The sequence below is a fragment of the Lissotriton helveticus genome, chromosome 2_2 (genome assembly GCF_964261635.1).
Source record: "Lissotriton helveticus chromosome 2_2, aLisHel1.1, whole genome shotgun sequence".
Classification (NCBI taxonomy): domain Eukaryota; kingdom Metazoa; phylum Chordata; class Amphibia; order Caudata; family Salamandridae; genus Lissotriton; species Lissotriton helveticus.
The window spans coordinates 481,897,240-481,917,280 of NC_136060.1; the positions used below are offsets into that span (position 1 = coordinate 481,897,240).

The 20,041-nt window shown below is 44.1% G+C and overlaps 1 protein-coding gene across 1 annotated transcript in view; it reads right to left on the reverse strand.

Moving 5' to 3' along the window:
- Window positions 1–17,439: 17,439 nt before the first annotated feature.
- The window catches only part of AP5S1 (adaptor related protein complex 5 subunit sigma 1), a 40,890-nt gene continuing 38,288 nt past the window's right edge, over window positions 17,440–20,041 (reverse strand). The window contains exon 3 of the mRNA XM_078679045.1: window positions 17,440–18,347. Coding sequence (XP_078535171.1) covers window positions 17,918–18,347 — 430 coding nt within the window. The 3' untranslated portion in view covers window positions 17,440–17,917. The remainder of the gene's footprint in view (window positions 18,348–20,041) is intronic.

Sequence of the window (20,041 nt, forward strand, 5' to 3'; positions counted from 1 at the left end):
GCTGCATGACCAGGGATCGGGAGTGAGATAAGTTGGCCCCTTGTTGCCCTCCCACTTTCTCTTTGTTCAGAGTGGCAGAATGGGGTTGAATCCCACTTCAGCTTCTTACACTTCTCTCTTGACTTACTCAACCTCAACTGCAAAGAAGACATGTCGCGGGAGCAATCTCAAGAGCGAGAATACATTTGTACCCTGAACTTGGAGTGGGTCATACGGGGGGTCCGAGAATTCTTTCGGTGTTCTGCAATATACAGCTTTGATTCACAATACCTGATTGCCTTTGGCGGCATGAGGGCACATTCTTTGCTAGTCCTGGAGTGATGCCCTAAGCCCAAATACTAGAGGCAGACCGTGTACCACTCTATCACCAACATCTGTTTCCAACAGTCTCAACATGGCTTGAACCCTTGAGTGGGGACACCATTCCCTTGCACACTGGAAAGAGTTTGTGAAATAATTTGTGAATCAATGAAAGACAGCAGCACTACAAATCCACGTACAAAGGCTTGGAAAAAAAGGAAATTTGTTCTTTGCACAGAGGAGGTGCTTGTATACAGTGCCGCTTCGTAAGTTCTAGGGTGAAACAAGGTCAAAGCGAAGCCAAACAGCACCACTTAGGAGTGCCCGAGCATTGCTATGAAAAGTTCAAGATCCACTCTGGCACATGGGGTTTATACTAAAGAGGAAGAACCTGCAGTTAGAAGTATCCATCAGATTATTTTTTTCCTGTGTCAAAGGACAGTGTGGTCAATTAACCACTCTCTTGTTATATCAACCCCGTATATTTGCCCTGACATTTTGTGTGCGTGTCAAGTGCATGTGTGTGCAGTGGATGAGTAGCACATGTGTGGTAGTAAGACAGTGTGCTGGAAGTCAGTGTACTGTGCCCAATCGGATCCTTTCTTGATGGCCCCAAGTAGAGCCTGGGACGAGGTGGAGGGTAAATATAGCATCTCCAGGCAGTAAAAGTAAACAGACTGCCTTCCTATGGCTTGATGGTGGAGACCCAGTGACTGAAGTGAGGGAAGATAGAGACATGGCTACCTTTGGGAAATTCAATGATGTCCTTGTTAGCAGGGGGCTGCTGGTTAGTTTTTCATGAGCACTGTCATTTAGTCGATTATGGGCGCGTAGGGTGGGACTGCAGAGTCTGTTCAAGGTAAAGAAGTTTCTAGGCAAGGCGTCTCTTTATGTCTTTCCCTGATTATTGCTTCAGAAAGGCTGATGTCAGCCAGATGCAAAGATATTACACATCTTCGTGACCTTACTTTGGGTACACCTTCTTGGCGCCAGCATCTTTGCTACATGAGGTGAGAGTGACATCTTTGCTTGACAGCTGTCTCATACAAAGCTTAAAAATGACATTTGAAAGAGAACCAACCCAGACTGGTTCTAGGCCTTAGACAGTGGAGCCACATCCCCTTTTCTGGAAAATGACTATAAAAGTGGGCCCCGACCTCCCCTCTTTGTGCTCTACAGAGTAGTCACTGTGTAATCAGGGCTGGTTTCTGCATGACAGTCATTCTCCCAGAAGTGAAGCCGCATTACCTGAAGTCTGCACTTCTTGCTGGAGGATATGAAGGACTCTATAGTTCCTAGGACCCCTTTTGCCTGCTGAGAGAGAAGGAGAGTACTTGGTCCTGCAGGATGAGAGACTTCCCAGGAGAAGAAATCCTGCAAGTTCCCAGACCGAGGAAAATCCAGAAGAAGTTAGCTGAGAGAGGGAGCAAAACCAGAAGCATGACTCATTTTGTGAAAGGGCCCCCCTGTCTCCTGTGGAGTTCCTATTGTGAAATGCACCAAAACATTCAAGAGTGATGCCATGGGTGACTCATGTTGTGCAGAGTCCCTTGGTCTTCTGAGTTGCAAAAGTGAAGCATAAACATGTCATCCGACATCTTGCCATGCGACCGAGAGACAGGTGGTGCTGCGGTCGTCATTGGAGTTGAAGATCCTTCGATTGCCACAACTGTCACATGCGCACACTCATTGAAGGCCCACCTACAGGCTGAAAGTATCATGATCGAGCCCGTGCACCACTAGAGCTGCATCTTCTCCAAGAAGGTAAAGACAAGGCGTAGCTGTGTAAAGAGAAACCTGCCATATGAATGTAAGACTTTTGCTTTGGTAAACTTGAGTCTGCAAAATGTATTGATTAACACATCTAGCCAGTGGCGTAACAAAGGCCCACACAGTCTGTGCCGTGCGGTGGTGGCCCGAGCTCCAGGGACCCCCTCAGCACAGTACCCTGGCCTGAGAGCTCCTGAGTGAGTCCAGAAGGGGCCCCGTGATGTCCTTTGCAGGGGCCCCCCTCAACTTTTGTTACACCGCGGCATCTAGCCATTGGGGTTTTCTAGACTGAACTGCACCTGTGGCTAATTAATGCTTATCCCCGTCCCACATATCAGGGACCATAGACATTAAGGAACTCTTATAGATGGAGGGGACTTCGGAGAGTATGCAGTGCCTTACTGAAGATCATAGATGAGATTACAATCCCGTGCCGACACTCTGTCGTGACCTCTGTAGTATTTTGTGTTGTTATGAGATGAATGTACTTTCATGTAACCGAATGAAGGGCCATATCATCAACACCCGGTGATAATTATCGATAAGCGCACTTAGCGCTAGGATAATTATTGCCGGGTATCGCTTATTTTTATCGTGGAGATAGTGCGCTATCAGCAACACTTATCTCCAGAGCAATAAAAATACCCGAGTTAGCTGCCAAATGTGCAATTATCGCTGGATAATCGCACAACGTTTGGCGCTATGTTGTTGATAGGGCATTGGATATCATGGCTAAGTCAAACTAAAAGCATGCGTAAGGAAAGTAAGAATAACTGCGGTTCTCCCTCACCAGCAGGTGGCCTCTACGAGTTGCCTCCTGGCCCCCTTTCCTGTATAGTGTCCAGCCAATCCCAGGCTTCTTGTGGCGTTTGAAAGAATAGCCTGCCCTTGGGTCCCACGACCCGCAATCTGGCCAGGAATAGCATGGCATAAGGGAACTGAAGTTGGCTTAGTTTCCTCTCAACTCCAAGGCTATCTGTATAACTTTTTGATAAAATTCTGTCCCTTTTAGAATAAGTTGCTGTAAGAAATTGGGTTACTGGTTGAGGCAAGGGGAACCCTTCTCAAACGGCAATCACATTCTTCTCAGGGTGAAGTCATAAGCAAACCCCAAACTAACCTGTGCTTCACCTTTGGGTGGACTGGCACAGATAAGTCATGCTTAACTCAGAGGCAATGTGTAAAGTATTAGTCCATCACTTAAAACAGTTGCAAAAACAACAATTGATGGGCAGAATGCAGAACAATGTCATACATTCACCCCAGTACAGAGATATGGGCCTAAATCCATCGTTTTTTTGCACTCCACACCACCCCAGGTCAGACATGGCTATATGCATTGTTCTGCATTCTGTCCACCACCTGTTGTTTTTGCTTTTGTCACTCCGAGTGGGACGGGAGTGGGATGGGTATGCTCAGACGTGAGTCCCGTGCTCTCCATGCCACTGGAATCAAGCTATCCAGGCTGATGACGGCTGAAAGCCCAAAACCGGTCCTTGGATGCTTGTTTCCAGTCCAGGGAGGACCTGGCTTGGCAGTTCGGGCTGGACTGTTCCCATGGGGCACAGGGTCAAGGCTGATTTGCATATAGCTGGGTTCAAGCTGGAAAGGCATGGTGAGCAAAAAAAACGATGGATTTAGGCCCAGATCTCTGTACTGGGGTGAATGTATGACATTGTTCTGCTTTCTGTCCATCAACTGTTGTTTTTCTTTTCACTTAAAACAGTAACACACCAAAGAAAATCAGAGGTACTTTCATCAATAATTGAGAAAAAGCTCTGAGACAATCAAATGTGGAGCATGCAAACCAAGAAGTTAACTAATGGGGTCTCCTTCATTTTTTATAGATTTTAGCCTGCCCACCAGGAAATATGTTTAGGGCTCCAAGCAGCCAGTTGTACCTAATTCTTTCAATCGTTTTTAATTCATTCAGAGCTACTGATTCCAAGAGGTCATTGCAAAAACAGATACCCAGACACTTGATGAATTTGTACTTCCACTGGAAGTTAGAGTTACCAAAATAGGAGGGGTGACAGTGTACATTTAAGGGTAAAACTTAAGTATTATCTTTGTTCAAAGAGTATCCAAAGAAGCAGGACAACTGACTGATAATATTCACAATAGCTGGCATAGCTATGTCTGAGGATTCAGTAAAGATTAATATGTAGACTGCAAACAAGCTGTTTTATAGACTACATCGCCAAATAGTATGTCTGCAATTTCTATGGATTAATTTAACATCAATAGGAGGGGATCCATGGCCAGAAAAAATAAAAGGGGGGGGATAGCGAGCAGTCCTGGCGTGTACCTTGTTGTAAGGCAAAGGGGGTGACGAGGCACCGTTTATTTAAATTCTGGCCAATGGATTAGCATACAAGGCCATGGTCACTCTGATAAAGAAATCCCCCAGGGATAAGGTGACTTCTAAATACAGCCAGGAAACATTATCAAAGGCTTTCTCTGCATCCAGAGCTACACCAGCTGCTGCTGTAGAGAACGAGGTAGAAGAATTTACAATTATATGATAGAACAAGCAAATATTTTCACCGACTAATCATCAATTAATAAAAACCGTCTGAGATGCATGGGCCAGTTTTGTGATCAAGGATGCAAGCCACGTGGCCACGATTATAGCATTATTTCAGCCTCTATATTTATTAATGATATGGGTCGAAGTATGCAGAAGTCTTATGAGATGATTGCAATTCATAGGGTCAGAACTGTCTGTCCCTTCTTTTGGTATAACCATGATATTGGCCTCGGAAGCGGTACCATACACTTTACCTGAGGAGGCAAAATGAATCTTTACTGCAACTATTGTTCATAGTGACCCGACAGATATTGAAATTCCCCAACACACAAAAATCCTAGGAGTTTACTACGAATGGTCCAATCATTTCTGCTAAATTCAGGAGGCCAATCTATTAAAGGTCAAGTCAGATTAATGTTATGTACAATTTGTAATCCAGATTCTGCCTAGCTGACCTTGGCATCTTCCTTCTGTGTAATCTGTAAAACACTCACATGCTGATGGAGTCTTGCCAAGTGCCACACATCTGAGAATAGAATAACATATTTTGAATAAATCTATGCATTTCAGCAGCTTCAGAAATGCATCACTGTAGGAAATCCACATTTTCTGCTTGATCACCCTGGATTTTTCACCTCTTTCTGAACTCAAATCTTTACAGGCTTTAGAACTCTGTGCACTTTATCCCTGCTAACCAGTATTAAAGTGTCATCCTCCTATATACATCATTACATTACATTGGCATATTCCTAATTGTCATATTTAACTTGCCTAGTAGTCCCTAGTACATGGCACAGAGTGTACCACAAGTGGACTGCAGCAGCTATTGTGCCAGCCACTACAGTGGCAGTGCAAACATGGCTTCAGGCCTACCATTGAAGCCTCACTGTAGCAGTGTATAAACTGCAAGTCATCCCATCAAAATAAAACCTTTGGCAGGCTACGATTCCTCTTTAAATACTAATAAGTCGCCCCTAAGTAGGCCTGGAAGCCTACAAGATGGGGTGCATGGTATTTAAAAGTAGGACATGGAGAAACTTAGCATTAACATGTACTTACAGTGACTAGCACACAAAAGCTATTATACACTCACAACAACAGTGTGACTAGCATATATAGAATGCTGCACATTTATTCATCTAGGCTTGAGTCAGAGTTAGTGTAGAAGGCATCCCTTAAGGGCTTAGAACTCACTCCTTGGTGCTTTGCTGCAACATTAACAAGTGCAGCAGACCTGTTAAAGCTGCAGGATCCTGGAGAGAGTGGGGACTGGGACTCTGCACATCCACAGAAGCCTGCTGGGACTGGAGAGTCCTGTTACTGAAGCCTGGCAGGAGGCAGAACCGCGGGGTCCTGTAGGGAGTGAGTGTTGCAAGAATCTGAAGCGAGTGTACAAGTGCTACAGAGCCAATGGAGAGGCTACTGCAAGTGTTTAGAGGGATGGAGCGCTCAAGGGCCTGGAGGGAGGTTTGTATAGGACCAATCAACAAGGACTCATTTGTACATCTTCAATAGATCCAGAGTAATGGGTATCACAAATGGATTTGCCAAAGTCATGGAGACTGGATATTAAAAAGGCGTCCAACATGAGTTCACAGAGTCCCATCTGATCATTCCATTTGTCACTATTTCACAAAGGGCACTGCTTGTTAATTCCTTAATTGACTCATGTGTTGGTACAGTGGGTTTTCTCCAGTATCGAGCTATGCAGGATTTTGCGCACGCTAGTGAGGGATCTAGCCATCAGAGCCTGTGCTCGTGGGCGTAATACACACCGACATACCAGGTTATATTGATAAACATTTCGATGGTACCAGTATGCCTTCTGAGACTTATCATGCCATCCATATCGAAGTCCTGGACCAACTAATGTTGCTGCCTTCCCATGCAGGGTGGGGTACAGCAGTTTGCCTGCATCACCGGCATTGAGTGTACTGGAGTAAGCCAGCTTTATGCAGGTGCAGGGGTACCAATACCTGGAACTTGAGTCTTCGTTCCTGTAGCAGTTTATCGCGTGTGGCTAGCAATGTTTCCCAGTCCCCCGACAATGAGTCAATGTACATTATATTTTGGCAGAAAATCTTGGTGCTCAACTGTTTGGGGGTCACGTAGAGATGATCTAATAGCAGACTGTGTGTGTCTGACATTACTCCATTGAAGTATCCTATTTTTCCTCCCTAACATCTTATTGGTGGTCGTGCTATATTCCTAAATATTATACCTCTTTCCCCTTTTATACAAAGTGCAGAGCTGCCAAGCTTTCAGATTGCTATGTGTGACATTTTCATAATTTCAGTGTAATTGTGAGTGACATTCAAGAACTATGAGGGACACTTTGTCGCAAGCAAAATCAAGCAATGAAGATGAGGGAAACATAAATATAAAAAATTACAAATGCAAAAACAACAAGTTGATTGACAGAATGCAGAACAATGTCATACATTCACCCCAGTACAGAGATCTGGGCCTAAATCCATCGTTTTTTTGCTCACCACACCACCCTGGGTTAGACACTGGGGTGAATGTATGACATTGTTCTGTATTCTGTCCATCAACTGTTGTTTTTGCATTTGTCACCCCGAGTGGGATGGGTATGCTCAGACGTGAGTCCCATGCTCTCCATGCCACTGGACTTAAGCTATCCTGGCTGAAGACGTCGGATAGCCGGAAACTGGTCCTAGGATGCTTGATTCCGGTCCAGAGAAGATATGGCTTGGCAGTTCGGGCTGGACTGTTCCCATGAGGCACAGGGTCAGACTGATTTGCATATAGCCATGTCTGAACTGGGGTGGCAGAGTGGGCTAAAGAACGGTGATGGATTAAACCCAGATCTTTTGACTGGGTGTGAGTGTTTGATTGATTCAGATGCTCCGTCCTTCACCACCCCCTTTTGTACCGCTTTTGGCCACCATAAGTGTGGCAGGGTATGCTCAGACGTGAGTCCCTTGCTCACTTTGCCACTGGATTCAAGCAAGCCGGGCTGAAGACAGCTGGAATGCCAGAAACCGGTCCTCGGAAGCTTGTTTCCGGTCCAGGGAAGACATGGCTTGGCAGTTCGGACTGGACTGTTCCCATGAGGCACAGGGTCAGACTGATTTGCATATAGCCATGTCTAAACTGGGGTGGCAGAGTGGGCTAAAGAACGGTGATGCATTAAACCCAGATCTTTTGACTGGGTGTGAGTGTTTGATTGATTCAGATGCTCCGTCCATCACCACCCCCTTTTGTACCGCCTCCGCCCTCTCAGCATATACATCTCCACCACATCCTTGACCAGTCCTCCCACTTCTACCACCAAGGATAATGACTTCCATTCTTACTGCCCCCTTCCCTCTGCCACCATACCACCGTTCCATACTCTCCATCATCAGGGACATCCAGACGACCAGATGTTCTATGGCACAGTATTAATGGTATTGTGTTTGATTATGTTTTATGTATTTACTTTTGAAAAACAATCAAGAGATTTCAAACTAAATTTAACAAACAGTGTGTTAAGTACTATTGCTATGTGAAATAATGATGTGTGCTTTAAGGGCAAAGGGGCAAGGATTTTAACACTGGTAAAAAAATGTTCTTAGTGTGTACACTCTACTGCTGCATTGTTGCATCTAATTTTAATTTATAAAATACAAAGGGAGCCCTGTACTTTTGCCGGAGATACGTAGCTTTGCTGCCCGGGACACTTCGCCGTGCTGCTGCTGGTGGTATTTTGTGCCTGGAATTAGCGGAGGAACAGCTTGGGGAAGCAAAACTACAATTCCCAAGCTGCAACACAAGGCGCTTAGGAGACGCGTCATCATTAGCGCCGGAGGTGCTTCAAATTTCGGGCAGGGCTCGTGGGGGACGGGCACGGGCTAAGGGTGGGCCCGTCTGCGCCCGTCGGCGACTTGAGGAGGCTGGGCTTGGCCACCCCTCTTGAATGCTTGAAAGTAGCCAGGAAGAGTCTGGTAAGGAGATTCCAAACTGTTGTGTTAAACCGCACCCTACACTAGCAAGAAGACTATGGGTAAGAGGAAACAGACGCAATCCTTGGTGGAGCCACAACCTAATACCACCCCTATAACAAAATATTTAAAATCCGCAGTGGGAATGATTGACAATGAAATTGTCCTGGTGAAGGAACAGCTCGCGGCAACTAACAATGCACTAGATGTTGCCCTAATGGCCCCGGAATCAGAAGGTAGCAAAGAGCCTTTGACACATATGGCACTAGTAATTGAGAAGTCACCTGAGCTAGATTCAGGACAACCTGGTAGTAATACAAGCACAAGAGGAAACTGCAGAATATGGGTGACAATCCATGTATTTTAACATCGCCATTGGAGATTTTAGAAAGATCGGGGAATTCAACTTTATTCTCCCCACCGGCAAAGAAAGTGAAACAGTTACCAAGAGCAAAGAACTGTGCTGAAGGTATCAAAGTGGCTAAGCCGAGATCAAAGCAGAAGACAAAGAATGGGGGTACATCTACTGGTTCAACAAAAGGAGAGGCTTGCGTAATAGATTGTCAACAAGGGCCATTTAATTTGGAGACATTATTAAAAAAACTACATTCAAAATTGGACTCCATCGAACGCCGTGTTATGTTTGAGATAAAACACGTTCAAAAAGATGTAACTTTTTTAACAGATCTGGTGTCAGGCATATTTGCATCGAAAAACCCGAGTATATTGAGTGCAGCCAAAGATATACCTATTATGTTAAAGGAGGTTAGTGTCTGTAATAGCACATCTGAAAATATACAGGGAAAGGATGTCAACGAACCTTTATCGAGGGTTAAAATGCCAGTCATCCAAAGTCGAGGGCCTGTTACTGAATATAGAGCACCACTAGAAGAAATAAATGAAATAAAAAATGTAGAGAAATCTAATAGGACCATGAACGGAGGTTTTAATACTGATGAATTCCTACATCTCCCACCCCAGGCAACACCGTACGTTATCATTCTTAAAGATGTACCAAGGTTAGATAAGGATAGGCTATATGAACCGTATGGGAAATTAAAAAATCAAGTGATACATTGGCTAACTATAAACACAAATATTAAAATAAATGCATTACAACAAAATATTATAATGTTGAGGAGAGTGAGATGGGTGGGTAACACCAGAAAACAGTGTGAGGGAGATTGTGTAGTAGTGAACTTCCGTAGTAGAGAGTTGGTTGAAGAGTTGATGGAGTTCTTTGATAATAAAAATATGGAAATGACCACAGATAGGACAAATTACATTACTGCTGTCCCATTGGGTTATTTTTTACAGGCCAAATGACGTGAATTTACGGACGATCGGACCATTTTCGGCAAAACAATCCTAAATATCCCTACACACAATTGGTATGAACTTCTTAGATCGTGCAGCCAGATCGATTGACATGAGAATTTAGAAATTATTATGGGTAGAATACCAGAAGTCCTTGACACTAAAATTGTTCAGGCTGATAATAAAAAGGCAAATATGCTGGATATGTGCTTGAGTGAGCAAACACCAATTGAGACACAATGTGACACTGTTGATCCCAATAAAGGAAGTATATTAATCTGCCCTAAAAATAAGATAGATGGCGCTTTATGCTCCAAAAGACCAAGTGTGAAACTACAGGAATGTAGGGTGGATGAAATAAATAACACTTCAGGGACTGTAACTCTCGATATGGAATGAGCGGATTCACACCGTGAAATCACTCAAGCTAGGTCGACAACTATTATGTCATGGAATGTGTCAGGAATTAAGAATAAATTAAGCAATGATTAATGGTACAAATCGATAGAGAATTGTACTATAATTATGATACAAGAAACATGGAGTATAGGCCCCTTTTTCATAAATGGTTTTAAAGCAATTTGCACCAATGCGACTCTAGAAGAAAGAGAGCAAAAGGAGGCTTAGCAACACTATTATCGGTTACTGCAGCCCTTGTAGTGAAAGATGTCAATACCAATTCTCAATATTACCAGCTGATACAACTATACTCTGAAGGGAAGCAAACCTTTGTCGTGATTAATTTTTATAATAATATTTTCGATAATACTCGATCAAAGGTAATTAAAGAATTAGAGGCTGATCTTGAGTTTTTTTTGTAAAAGAGTTGGGGTAGAGTATACTATAATATGGGGGGATGGTTTTAATTGTGACTTTATTGATAGCTTTGGGGGTCGAATCCCACATTTTGGACATGACCCTTATGGGGAAGCAATAAATTGAATAATTTTTTTATTTAACTTGGTAATAGTGGAACCAGAAAACTCTGAGGGGGAAACAGCAATCTCTACCTATGTAGGAGAGAGAGGTGGTTCAAATATTGACCATTATATTAGATCACTAAAGTGCTATGATTTAGTGGAAAAAATAATAATTAGTGAAAACCTTTTTAGTGATCATCACCCTCTAATATTAGTACTTGGTCTTGGCCTTGTTCGTCAACAAAGGGGTAAGTCTACACACTCAGATATTAAACTCCAAGGCAATAATGTTATATCTATTAAATGGTCAGGAGTAGATTCAACTTTCTTTTTGGAAAACTTAAGACAGAAAAACCAAAAGGACATTGGGATCTGTACGAGTAGTTCCTCTCCGGATTTGTTCAATATAAGTGATTTTTATAATATTACTACAGAAATGGCGAGTAATTTAATCCTTAAAAACAAGAACAGAACACGCGTCAATAACCCTAGATGGTTCAATAGGGAATGTTCTAGGCAAAATAGGAAAAATTGCTCTCAGATCAAAACCAAGAGATGCCGAAAAAATTAGTATTCAAAGAAAAGAATATAAAATAACAATAAAACAAAGGAAAAGTGAAATTCAAGAGGATGCATGGGCAAATCTGACCCAGGCAGCAGAAACAAGAAATATAACATTATTTTGGCATTCTATTGACCAACCTTTTTTCAAGGATAATCAAACCTCGAAAATTGAAATTACGGTACCCCCAGAAGATTGGATAATACATATTTGGTCAATTTTTAATCCAGATGCTATCAGTGTTACAAAAAAAATAATAGTAATTTTATTTTAGTTGACCCAGTAAGTTCGCCACCAATCACAATGGCAGAAATAAAAAGTGCTCTGCTAAATCAATCAATCAATCAATCAATCAATCAATCAGGAATTTGTATAGCGCGCTACTCACCCAGAGGGTCTCAAGGCGCTTGGGGAGGGGGGGTCCGCTACTGCTCGAATAGCCAGGTCTTGAGTTGCTTCCTGAAGGAGAGGTGGTCCTGGGTCAGGCGGAGGTGGATGGGGAGGGAGTTCCAAGTCTTGGCCGCCAGGTAGGAGAAGGATCTTCCTCCCATGGTGGATCTTCGAATGCGTGGCACGGCGGCAAGGGCGTGGCTGGTCAATCGTAGCTGGCGGGTGGGGTGTAGAAGGTCAGGCGGTTGTTGAGGTATCTGCGGCCCAGGTCGTGGAGGGCCTTGTGTGCGTGGGTGAGGAGTCGGAACGTGATTCTCTTGCTGACGGGGAGTCAGTGGAGGTCTCTCAGGTGTCCGGAGATGTGGCTGTGTCGGGGGATGTTCAAGATGAGTCGTGCAGAGGCGTTCTGGATGCGTTGGATTCTTTTCTGGATTTTGGCTGTGGTTCCGGTGTAGAGGGTGTTTACGTAGTCCAGTCGGCTGGTGACGAGTGCCTGTGTGACCGTCTTCCTGGTTTCGGTGGGGAGCCATCGGAAGATCTTTCGGAGCATGCGTAGGATGTTGAAGCATGATGATGAGACAGCGTTGACTTGTCTGGACATCGAAAGGGAGGAGTCCAGAATGAAGCCCAGGTTGCGTGTGTGGTCCGTTGGTTTGGAAGCGCAGCCCAGGGCGGGGGGCCACCAGGAGTCGTCCCAGGCGGAAGGTGATGATCCAAGGAGGAGGACTTCCATCTTGTCCGAGTTCAGTTTCAGGCGGCTGTTCATCATCCATTCGGCTACTTCTTTCATCCCTTCGTGTAGGTTGGTTCTGGCGATGGCTGGGTCTTTGGTGAGGGAGAGGATCAGCTGGGTGTCGTCGGCGTAGGAGATGATGTTGAGGTTGTGTTGGCGTGCGATGGCTGCGAGGTGGCTCATGTAGACGTTGAAGAGGGTGGGGCTGAGTGATGATCCTTGTGGTACGCCGCAGATGGCTTCGGTGGCCTTGGATCTGTACGGGGGGGGGGAGGCGGACTCTCTGGGTTCTTCCGGTGAGGAACGAGATGATCCACTCCAGTGCCTTCTCTTGGATTTCGATGTTTTTGAGGCGCTGCACTAGGGTGCGATGGCAGACCGTATTGAATGCTGCGGAGAGGTCCAGGAGGATGAGGGCAGCTGTTTCCCCGTTGTCGAGCAGGGCTCCGATGTCGTCGGTGGCTGCGATGAGGGCGGTCTCGGTGCTGTGGTTGGCGCGAAAGCCGGACTGCGAGTGGTCGAGGGATCCGTTCGTCTCGAGGAAGGCGGCAAGCTGTCTGTTGACGGTCTTCTCGATGACTTTGGCAGGGATGGGGAGGAGCGAGATGGGGCGGTAGTTCTTGAGGTCGGCGGGGTCTGCTGATGGTTTCTTCAGGAGGGCGGAGCTTGCGGGTGGGGGTGTAGAAGCTGAGTCGTTTATTGAGGTACGCTGGGCCAGTATTGTGGAGGGCCTTGTGTGCATGGATGAGGAGCTTAAAGGTTATCCTCTTGTTGACGGGGAGCCAGTGTAGGTCTCTCAGGTGAGGTGTGATGTGGCTGTGGCAGGGGATGTAGAGGATCAGTCGTGCCGAGGCGTTCTGGATGCGTTGCAGCCGTTTCAGGAGTTTGTTTGATGTTCTTGCGTAGAGGGCATTTCCGTAATCCAGCCTAATGGAGACGAGGGCCTGCGTTACTGTTCTTGTTTCGGTGGGGATCCACTTGAAGATTTGGCGGAGCATTCGTAGGGTGTTGAAGTAAAATGAGGAGACGGCGTTGACCTGTTTGGTCATGGATTGGGTGGAGTCGAGGATGACCCCCAGGTTGTGTGCGTGGTCAGTGGGTGTCGGAGCTGTTCCCAGCGATGTTGGCCACCAGGAGTCGTCCCATGCTGAGGGGGTGGAGCCGAGGATGAGGACCTCCGTCTTGTCCGAGTTCAGCTTCAATCGGCTGTTCCTCATCCATTTGGCAAAGGCCTTTATTCCTTCGTGGAGGTTGCTTTTGGCGGTTTAGGGTCTTTGGTGAGGGAGATAATCAGCTGGGTGTCGTCGGCGTAGGAGAGGATGTTGAGGTTCTGCTGGAGGGCGACGTGGGCGAGGGGTGCGAGGGGTGCCATGTATATGTTGAACAGTGTTGGGCTGAGGGAGGAGCCCTGGGGTACGCCGCGTCTTCATTGTGTGGATGGTGTCTTCGGTGCTGACCGGGGTCCAGTTGCGGAGGGTGGTCGTGGGGGGTGTCGGTTCGGTGGTTGGGTGCGTGGTCTGTGCGCCGAAGCTGTTGTGTATGTCGGCGATCTTGCTGTGGAAGAACGAGGCGAGTGAGTCGCAGAGGTCTTGCGAGGGAGTGATGTCGTTTCCGGCGCTGGGGTTGGAGAGCTCTTTGACGATGCTGAAGAGTTCCTTGCTGTTGTGTGCGTTGTTGTCGAGTCGTTCCTTGAATGCTGTCTTCTTGGTGGTGCGGATCAGCTGGTGGTGTTTGCGGGTGGCTTGCTTGAGGGCGGTCAGGTTGTCTGTAGTCGGGTTTTTTTGCCAGGCTTTCTCGAGGGTGCGGCAGTTCTTCTTAGAGTTCTTGAGGTCGTCGTTGAACCAAGAGGCTATCTTGCTGCCGGGCCTGCTGGGGTGGTTTTTCAGAGGAGCGAGGTCGTCAGCGCAGTTGGAGATCCACTGAGTGAAGTTTCTGGCTGCTTGGTTGGGGTCCGTTGAGCTGGCGTGAGGGTTCTAGCTCAGTGAAGTGGTGAGCTGGTCGGTGGTGATCTTGTTCCAGCTTCTGCGGGTGACCTATTGCGGGTGGTGGTGAGTCGTGGTTCTGAAGCTGAAGTGGACGCAGCTGTGGTCCGTCCAGTGGAGTCCGGTGGCTTGGCTGAAGGAGATGTACTTGCTGGAGGAGAAGACTGTGTCGAGCGTGTGTCCGGCGTAGTGGGTGGGGGAAAGCCGCAGGCCCTGGGTTCCTATTGATGTTTTTAAAAGTGATATAGATTTTTGGATTCCCAGTTTAATAAATGTTTTTAATGCTGCTATAGGGGGAGTCTTACCGGCTTCCTGGTCACGAAGTATTATTGTACCTATTTTTAAGAAGGGAGATCGAGGGAAAGCAAATTGTTATCGTCCGATATCTCTTCTGGACTCAACCTCCAAGTTAATGGGAATAATTCTCTTAGGAAGGCTAGATGACTGGGCTAAGGAGAACAACATTCCCTCAGAAGCCCAGTTTGGGTTCAGACGAGGTATCAGAACTTTAGACAATGTTTAAATTTGGAACTCCTAATAGGAAAATATACATTGACCAAGGAGGGGGTTTTGCACCTTTGTTCTGTAGAGCTTACAAGTGTGTTCGACTTCGTCAATCATGCTAAGTTGTGGGAAACACTAAAAGAGTTAGGAGCACCAAATGATATTAATATATACTTGTCCCAAATCTATTCCTTTTTAACCTCAAGAGTAAGTTTTGGAATGAAGGGTGAGTGTACACAAGGTTTTAAGGTTGCTAGAGGAATACGGCAAGGCTGTGTACTGGCCCCATTATTGTTCTCCCTCTATATTAACAATGTGGATTCCTTACTGCAAAAGCAAAATAGTCCAAAAGTAGGCAGACTCATTAATCCGGTATTACTTTATGCTGAAGAAGCTGTCCTTTTATCAAGGACAGCGAATGGACTACAATCCTTAATTGAGAGATTTGGACACTATATGACAGAGAAGGATTTACAGCTAAATCTCAAGAAGACTTTGTTAAGACATGTGGTAAGACCAAACTGAAGTCTAGACAACATAAAGTGGGAGGTGTAGCTATAGGTAGAGTGTCACCTTTTGTTTACTTGGGTCTGCTTTTTAATAAAAATGGGAATTGGAAATTTCACATTGATTCAAGTAAACAGAAATTTTTAAGAAGTATTGAGGGAATCTTTAGATTTTCGGCCAAAATAGGAAATAAGCCTGTGAGGGAGTTACTCACCCTGTATAGAACTAAGTGTGTGACGGGTGCCTGTTACGATGCAGATATATGGGGCGGGGTAAGTTCCCCAGTTCTCCAAATAGAAGAAAATACATTTCTAAAAAGAGTATTGGCAGTACCTAGCTCAACAGCCAATTATATTGCCCACAAAGAATTGGCAGTACCTTATATAAACAATACTATTAGTATAGTTGGACTTACATTTTGGCGAGGGCTGTGGACAAAGGAAGAGATTAAACTTACCACAGATATAATTAAGGATTGCCTGACCCTTGATCATTGGAACAAAATCCCTTGGTTTGAATATATTCAACACTTATTATCATGTTGTACGATAGATTTTGATAAAGGGGACCTTTCAGCTATACAAGGTAGTGGCAAAAAGGAGCTGAGGATGAGATACATCTCTGCCATTAGAATCGATGAGGCTAGACAAAAACATAGTGTTATTGTTTATAGCCAAATTCCTTCTGTGCTGGTATACAAAGATATCTTACACTGTTAGGTAATATCCAGCACAGATTTTATTTAACAAGATTTCGATTGGGTACTATACACTTTATAACTGCGTTTTGTGACAAAGAAAAGGGATTTCATAGTTTACCCAACTGTCCATGTAATGGAAAAACCCCTCAATCCACGTTACATCTAATGCTATTTTGTACCCTGTATAGCGATATTCGGAAATCTGTTTTAAAACCACTTTTCCTTACTAATAGGCTGTATAGCTATAAAAATGCTTTTAACTTTTTATGTAGTATGGATAACATAAAGACTGTTTACTCTGTTGTTCGCTTCATTGTAAGAGACGTAAGGAAAACAAAGGAATTAGCTTACCTAGATGTGTTGTAATATGAGAAACTGGACGATAATAGTTAGTGACGCTATAAATAAAAACAGAGATTAATTTTTCTGATTCATTTTAGCTATTTTTGAAATGCGGTTTTGCACAGGTTTTTTTATCTTCAATATACTGTATTATGATGAATTAGATATATAGTATTTTTATGAGTTGGTACAATTTAAAAATGTGGGTATTCTCTTTTTAAAATAGGGTATAATAATATGTTTTTTAGGATACGTTATTTATTGTTGCATTTTAATGATTAATGGATTGTTTATTTGTTATAAAATGATTGTATGCTATTAGTCCCCCCGGACTCTCAGAAATACATTGACTGATGATCCCTTCAAAATTGTATAAGTATTGACTGTAATGTAAATGGCATTTTTATCTTGTATGTTTTCCTAATAGGTATGCTTTTATGGTTGTACAATTTACACCGAATAAAGCTGCTTTGATTGATTGAAATACAGAATTATTACTTCCACTTGTGCGTGACTATGGTTAGTCAATCACTCAAAAAGTGTGGCTATAAACACCCTACTTATAGAGGGATTCGGACTGCTTTTGGTGATGTAACATTATCAGGAAATATATCAAACGTATTAGGGACAGTGCAAAGAAGACAATTTCCTATGCATGTACTGAATGTTTTATATACTTACGTTGTCAACTCCATACGTTTTTGGTACAGCACAGAAAAGGGTCAAGAAAAGACTAGAATGATAAAGTCTATGGCAGCTGTTTCTGGTAACCGCATCCACCACCATTTAGTGGTCTGTGTCTTTCATTTATAAACAAATCGGTTCCAAAATGAAGGTGGTGGCTCATGTACTTCCATTCTGCCAAACACCATCCTCACCTTTAATCAATCTCACAAAACATTCGGTTAGCATCAAAGATACAAAAAACATTTGGACACTAGGAATGCGGAGTGTATTTGTTATTTGATTATCGATAATACATTGGGCGCTTCAAATTCAGACAGCATAACCCGCATGAGAACTAAAAGAACGGGGTCAGAGGAGGATGTGTGAAATATTACAGAAGAAATTGAGACAAGCTAAGAAACAAAAATATATAATTTAAGTACTGAAAAAAACAAATCTTGGAGAATCAAAAACGAAAATACAGAACTGTAATGGTCAAGCTATTAGTCACTAATAGGATCTGTATCAAAAGGACAAAAAAAAGAATGTGAAAAAACATCACTTCAGACAAAATAATATATCATTACTTCCTATTGTATAATAAATGGTCACTCCAACCCCCCTCCCCTCAAATAGGCAACGGATGTCAAAGTTGAACCCATTATCATTAACTCTTTAGAATGTGCACTGGGAAGAGTCTCTGCAGTTAGGATACTACCTATATGGCAAGTGCAGACGAATTAAAGTTTATTTGGGAATGGAGGGACATAGCTCCTTTTCCAAAGCCTGAACAAACTGATGGTTGAGGAAAAGCAGTTGCCCATGTGGTAAGAAAGTATTCAGCAGGATCTCGGCCTTGTCTGACTTCAGAACAACGTCGCTGCTCTGGTTCAAGAGCTTCAGGGCGTCCACCAGGAAGCGGACCAGCATGCGGAGGGTGTTCTCCGCCAACACAAGGTTCTCATCCGCATCGCAGATGAGCGCGAAGCCAATGGACAGGACCCCCATCCACAGCACGCTCTTCTGGGCGTTGAAGGGGTCTCCAGGGGACAGTCCGAACACCCCAAAGTCAGCATCCTGCAGAGAAAAGGGCTCATCCAGGGGCGGCTGAAGTGCACTTTCCACTACTGGTTTCCCAGAGGCCTGGCGCAGCAGAGCACATGACATCTGAACCTGCCTAAAATAAAAACAATCAATTAGTTGTGATCAACCATTGCACAGGCATACAAATCATTAACTGCACTTTACACAAGCAGACATTTTTGCACTTCTAATTGTTGGGATTTGTAAAAAGAAAAACCACAAGCACTGTCCATTTGTTAACACACATCATACATGAGAACTGAGCAGCCCATAGTTGGCGTGAACAGATTGGGATTGGGTAACTGACAGCAACCAAGTAAACCACTCATTAACATTCAGGGCCATATGTAGATGGGGTAATACCGGTCAGTAACAGTGAAATTCGGTAAATATCACCGTTACCGACCGGTATTTAGGGATTTGAGATGTAGGAGGCTGCAAATAAGAAATCGGTAATTTACCGATTCGTTATTTTAAGGAATCGGTAAAATGCCGATTCCTTATTTTGAGGAATCGGTAAATTAGCTATTCCTAAAGCCTATGTAGGTAGCACTCAAGTGAATGCATTTTAGCCTTAAGGATTTGTTATTTACCACCAACTATAGGTTGGTGGTAAATCCCAAATACCTTTGAAAAAGCAATTTTTTGCTTTTTTCTCAGTGCCATGTGGCACACATACATGCCCTTAGGGCATGTATGTGTGCCACATGTGCACACATGCATGATTCAAGGGTGCAACAGGGTGTCAATGTGACACCTTGCCACCCTTAAATATGTTCCCCCTATTACCGATTCGGTATTTACCGAATCGGTAATACTGAATGTATTCCTATGGGCTTCCAGGCCCATAGGAATGAATGGGAATTACAGAATCGGTAAATACCGATTCGGTAATACCGAATATTACCGAATCGGTAAAATTTACTGAATTTTTACCTACATACTATTTACCGATTCTGAAATACCGAATCGGTAAAATTTGGTATTTAGGAATCGGTAAATAGAGATTACCTACATATGGCCCATAGTTCCTTATGAGTTCCTGCAGGAAGGGATGTTGCTCAGACGTCTGCGAGTGGAAGAGGTCTGAAAGTGAGGAGAGGGAGCCTCAGTTGGAGATCTCCTCTAGCCTTAGAGTGGTACCTTAGACCTTTTTAAATGTGTAGAACGAGGCCATGGGGCTCTTGCCCAGAGAAGACATTCCACTATGCAAGTGCGGGGAGAGTAAATGTATGGAACATATCTGCAGCACATGGCGGTATGCGAGTGACCAGGAGTGGCTGGGTCTTGGAATATAAGGAGCATCAGAGATTGTGGATTGTTAATTTGCTCGCGAAGATGATGATGACACAACAAGTTGTGGATTGATATGTTCAGAAGGCTAAGTAGCCTAAAAAGGGTCCTGTTTTCTGCTGACACCCTACTTGCCTAGTGATGGTGGCTGCTGGAGGAGGTGGAAGCAGGCCAGGGCAAGTTCATGCAAGTGTATGGTGAACAAAAAGACACATTTATCATAATGTATCTCGTTGCATAATGGTACAGCGGAAAAAATAATCCTTTAAGTAACACAAAGTCCTTTTTTTGCAAGTTCTCAACAAATACATCTCTTAGATGCCAACATCTGATAATAAGTGCATGTCTAGAGTCACAGACCTACAGTTGTAAATGCTGCATACGGGTGAAGGGCTATTTACAAAAGAAAGAATATCATTTTCCAGGCTGAAACCCAGGAATGAAACAAAACAAACACTTGAAGAATAATCACCTAGGAGGCAATTTCTATCAAAT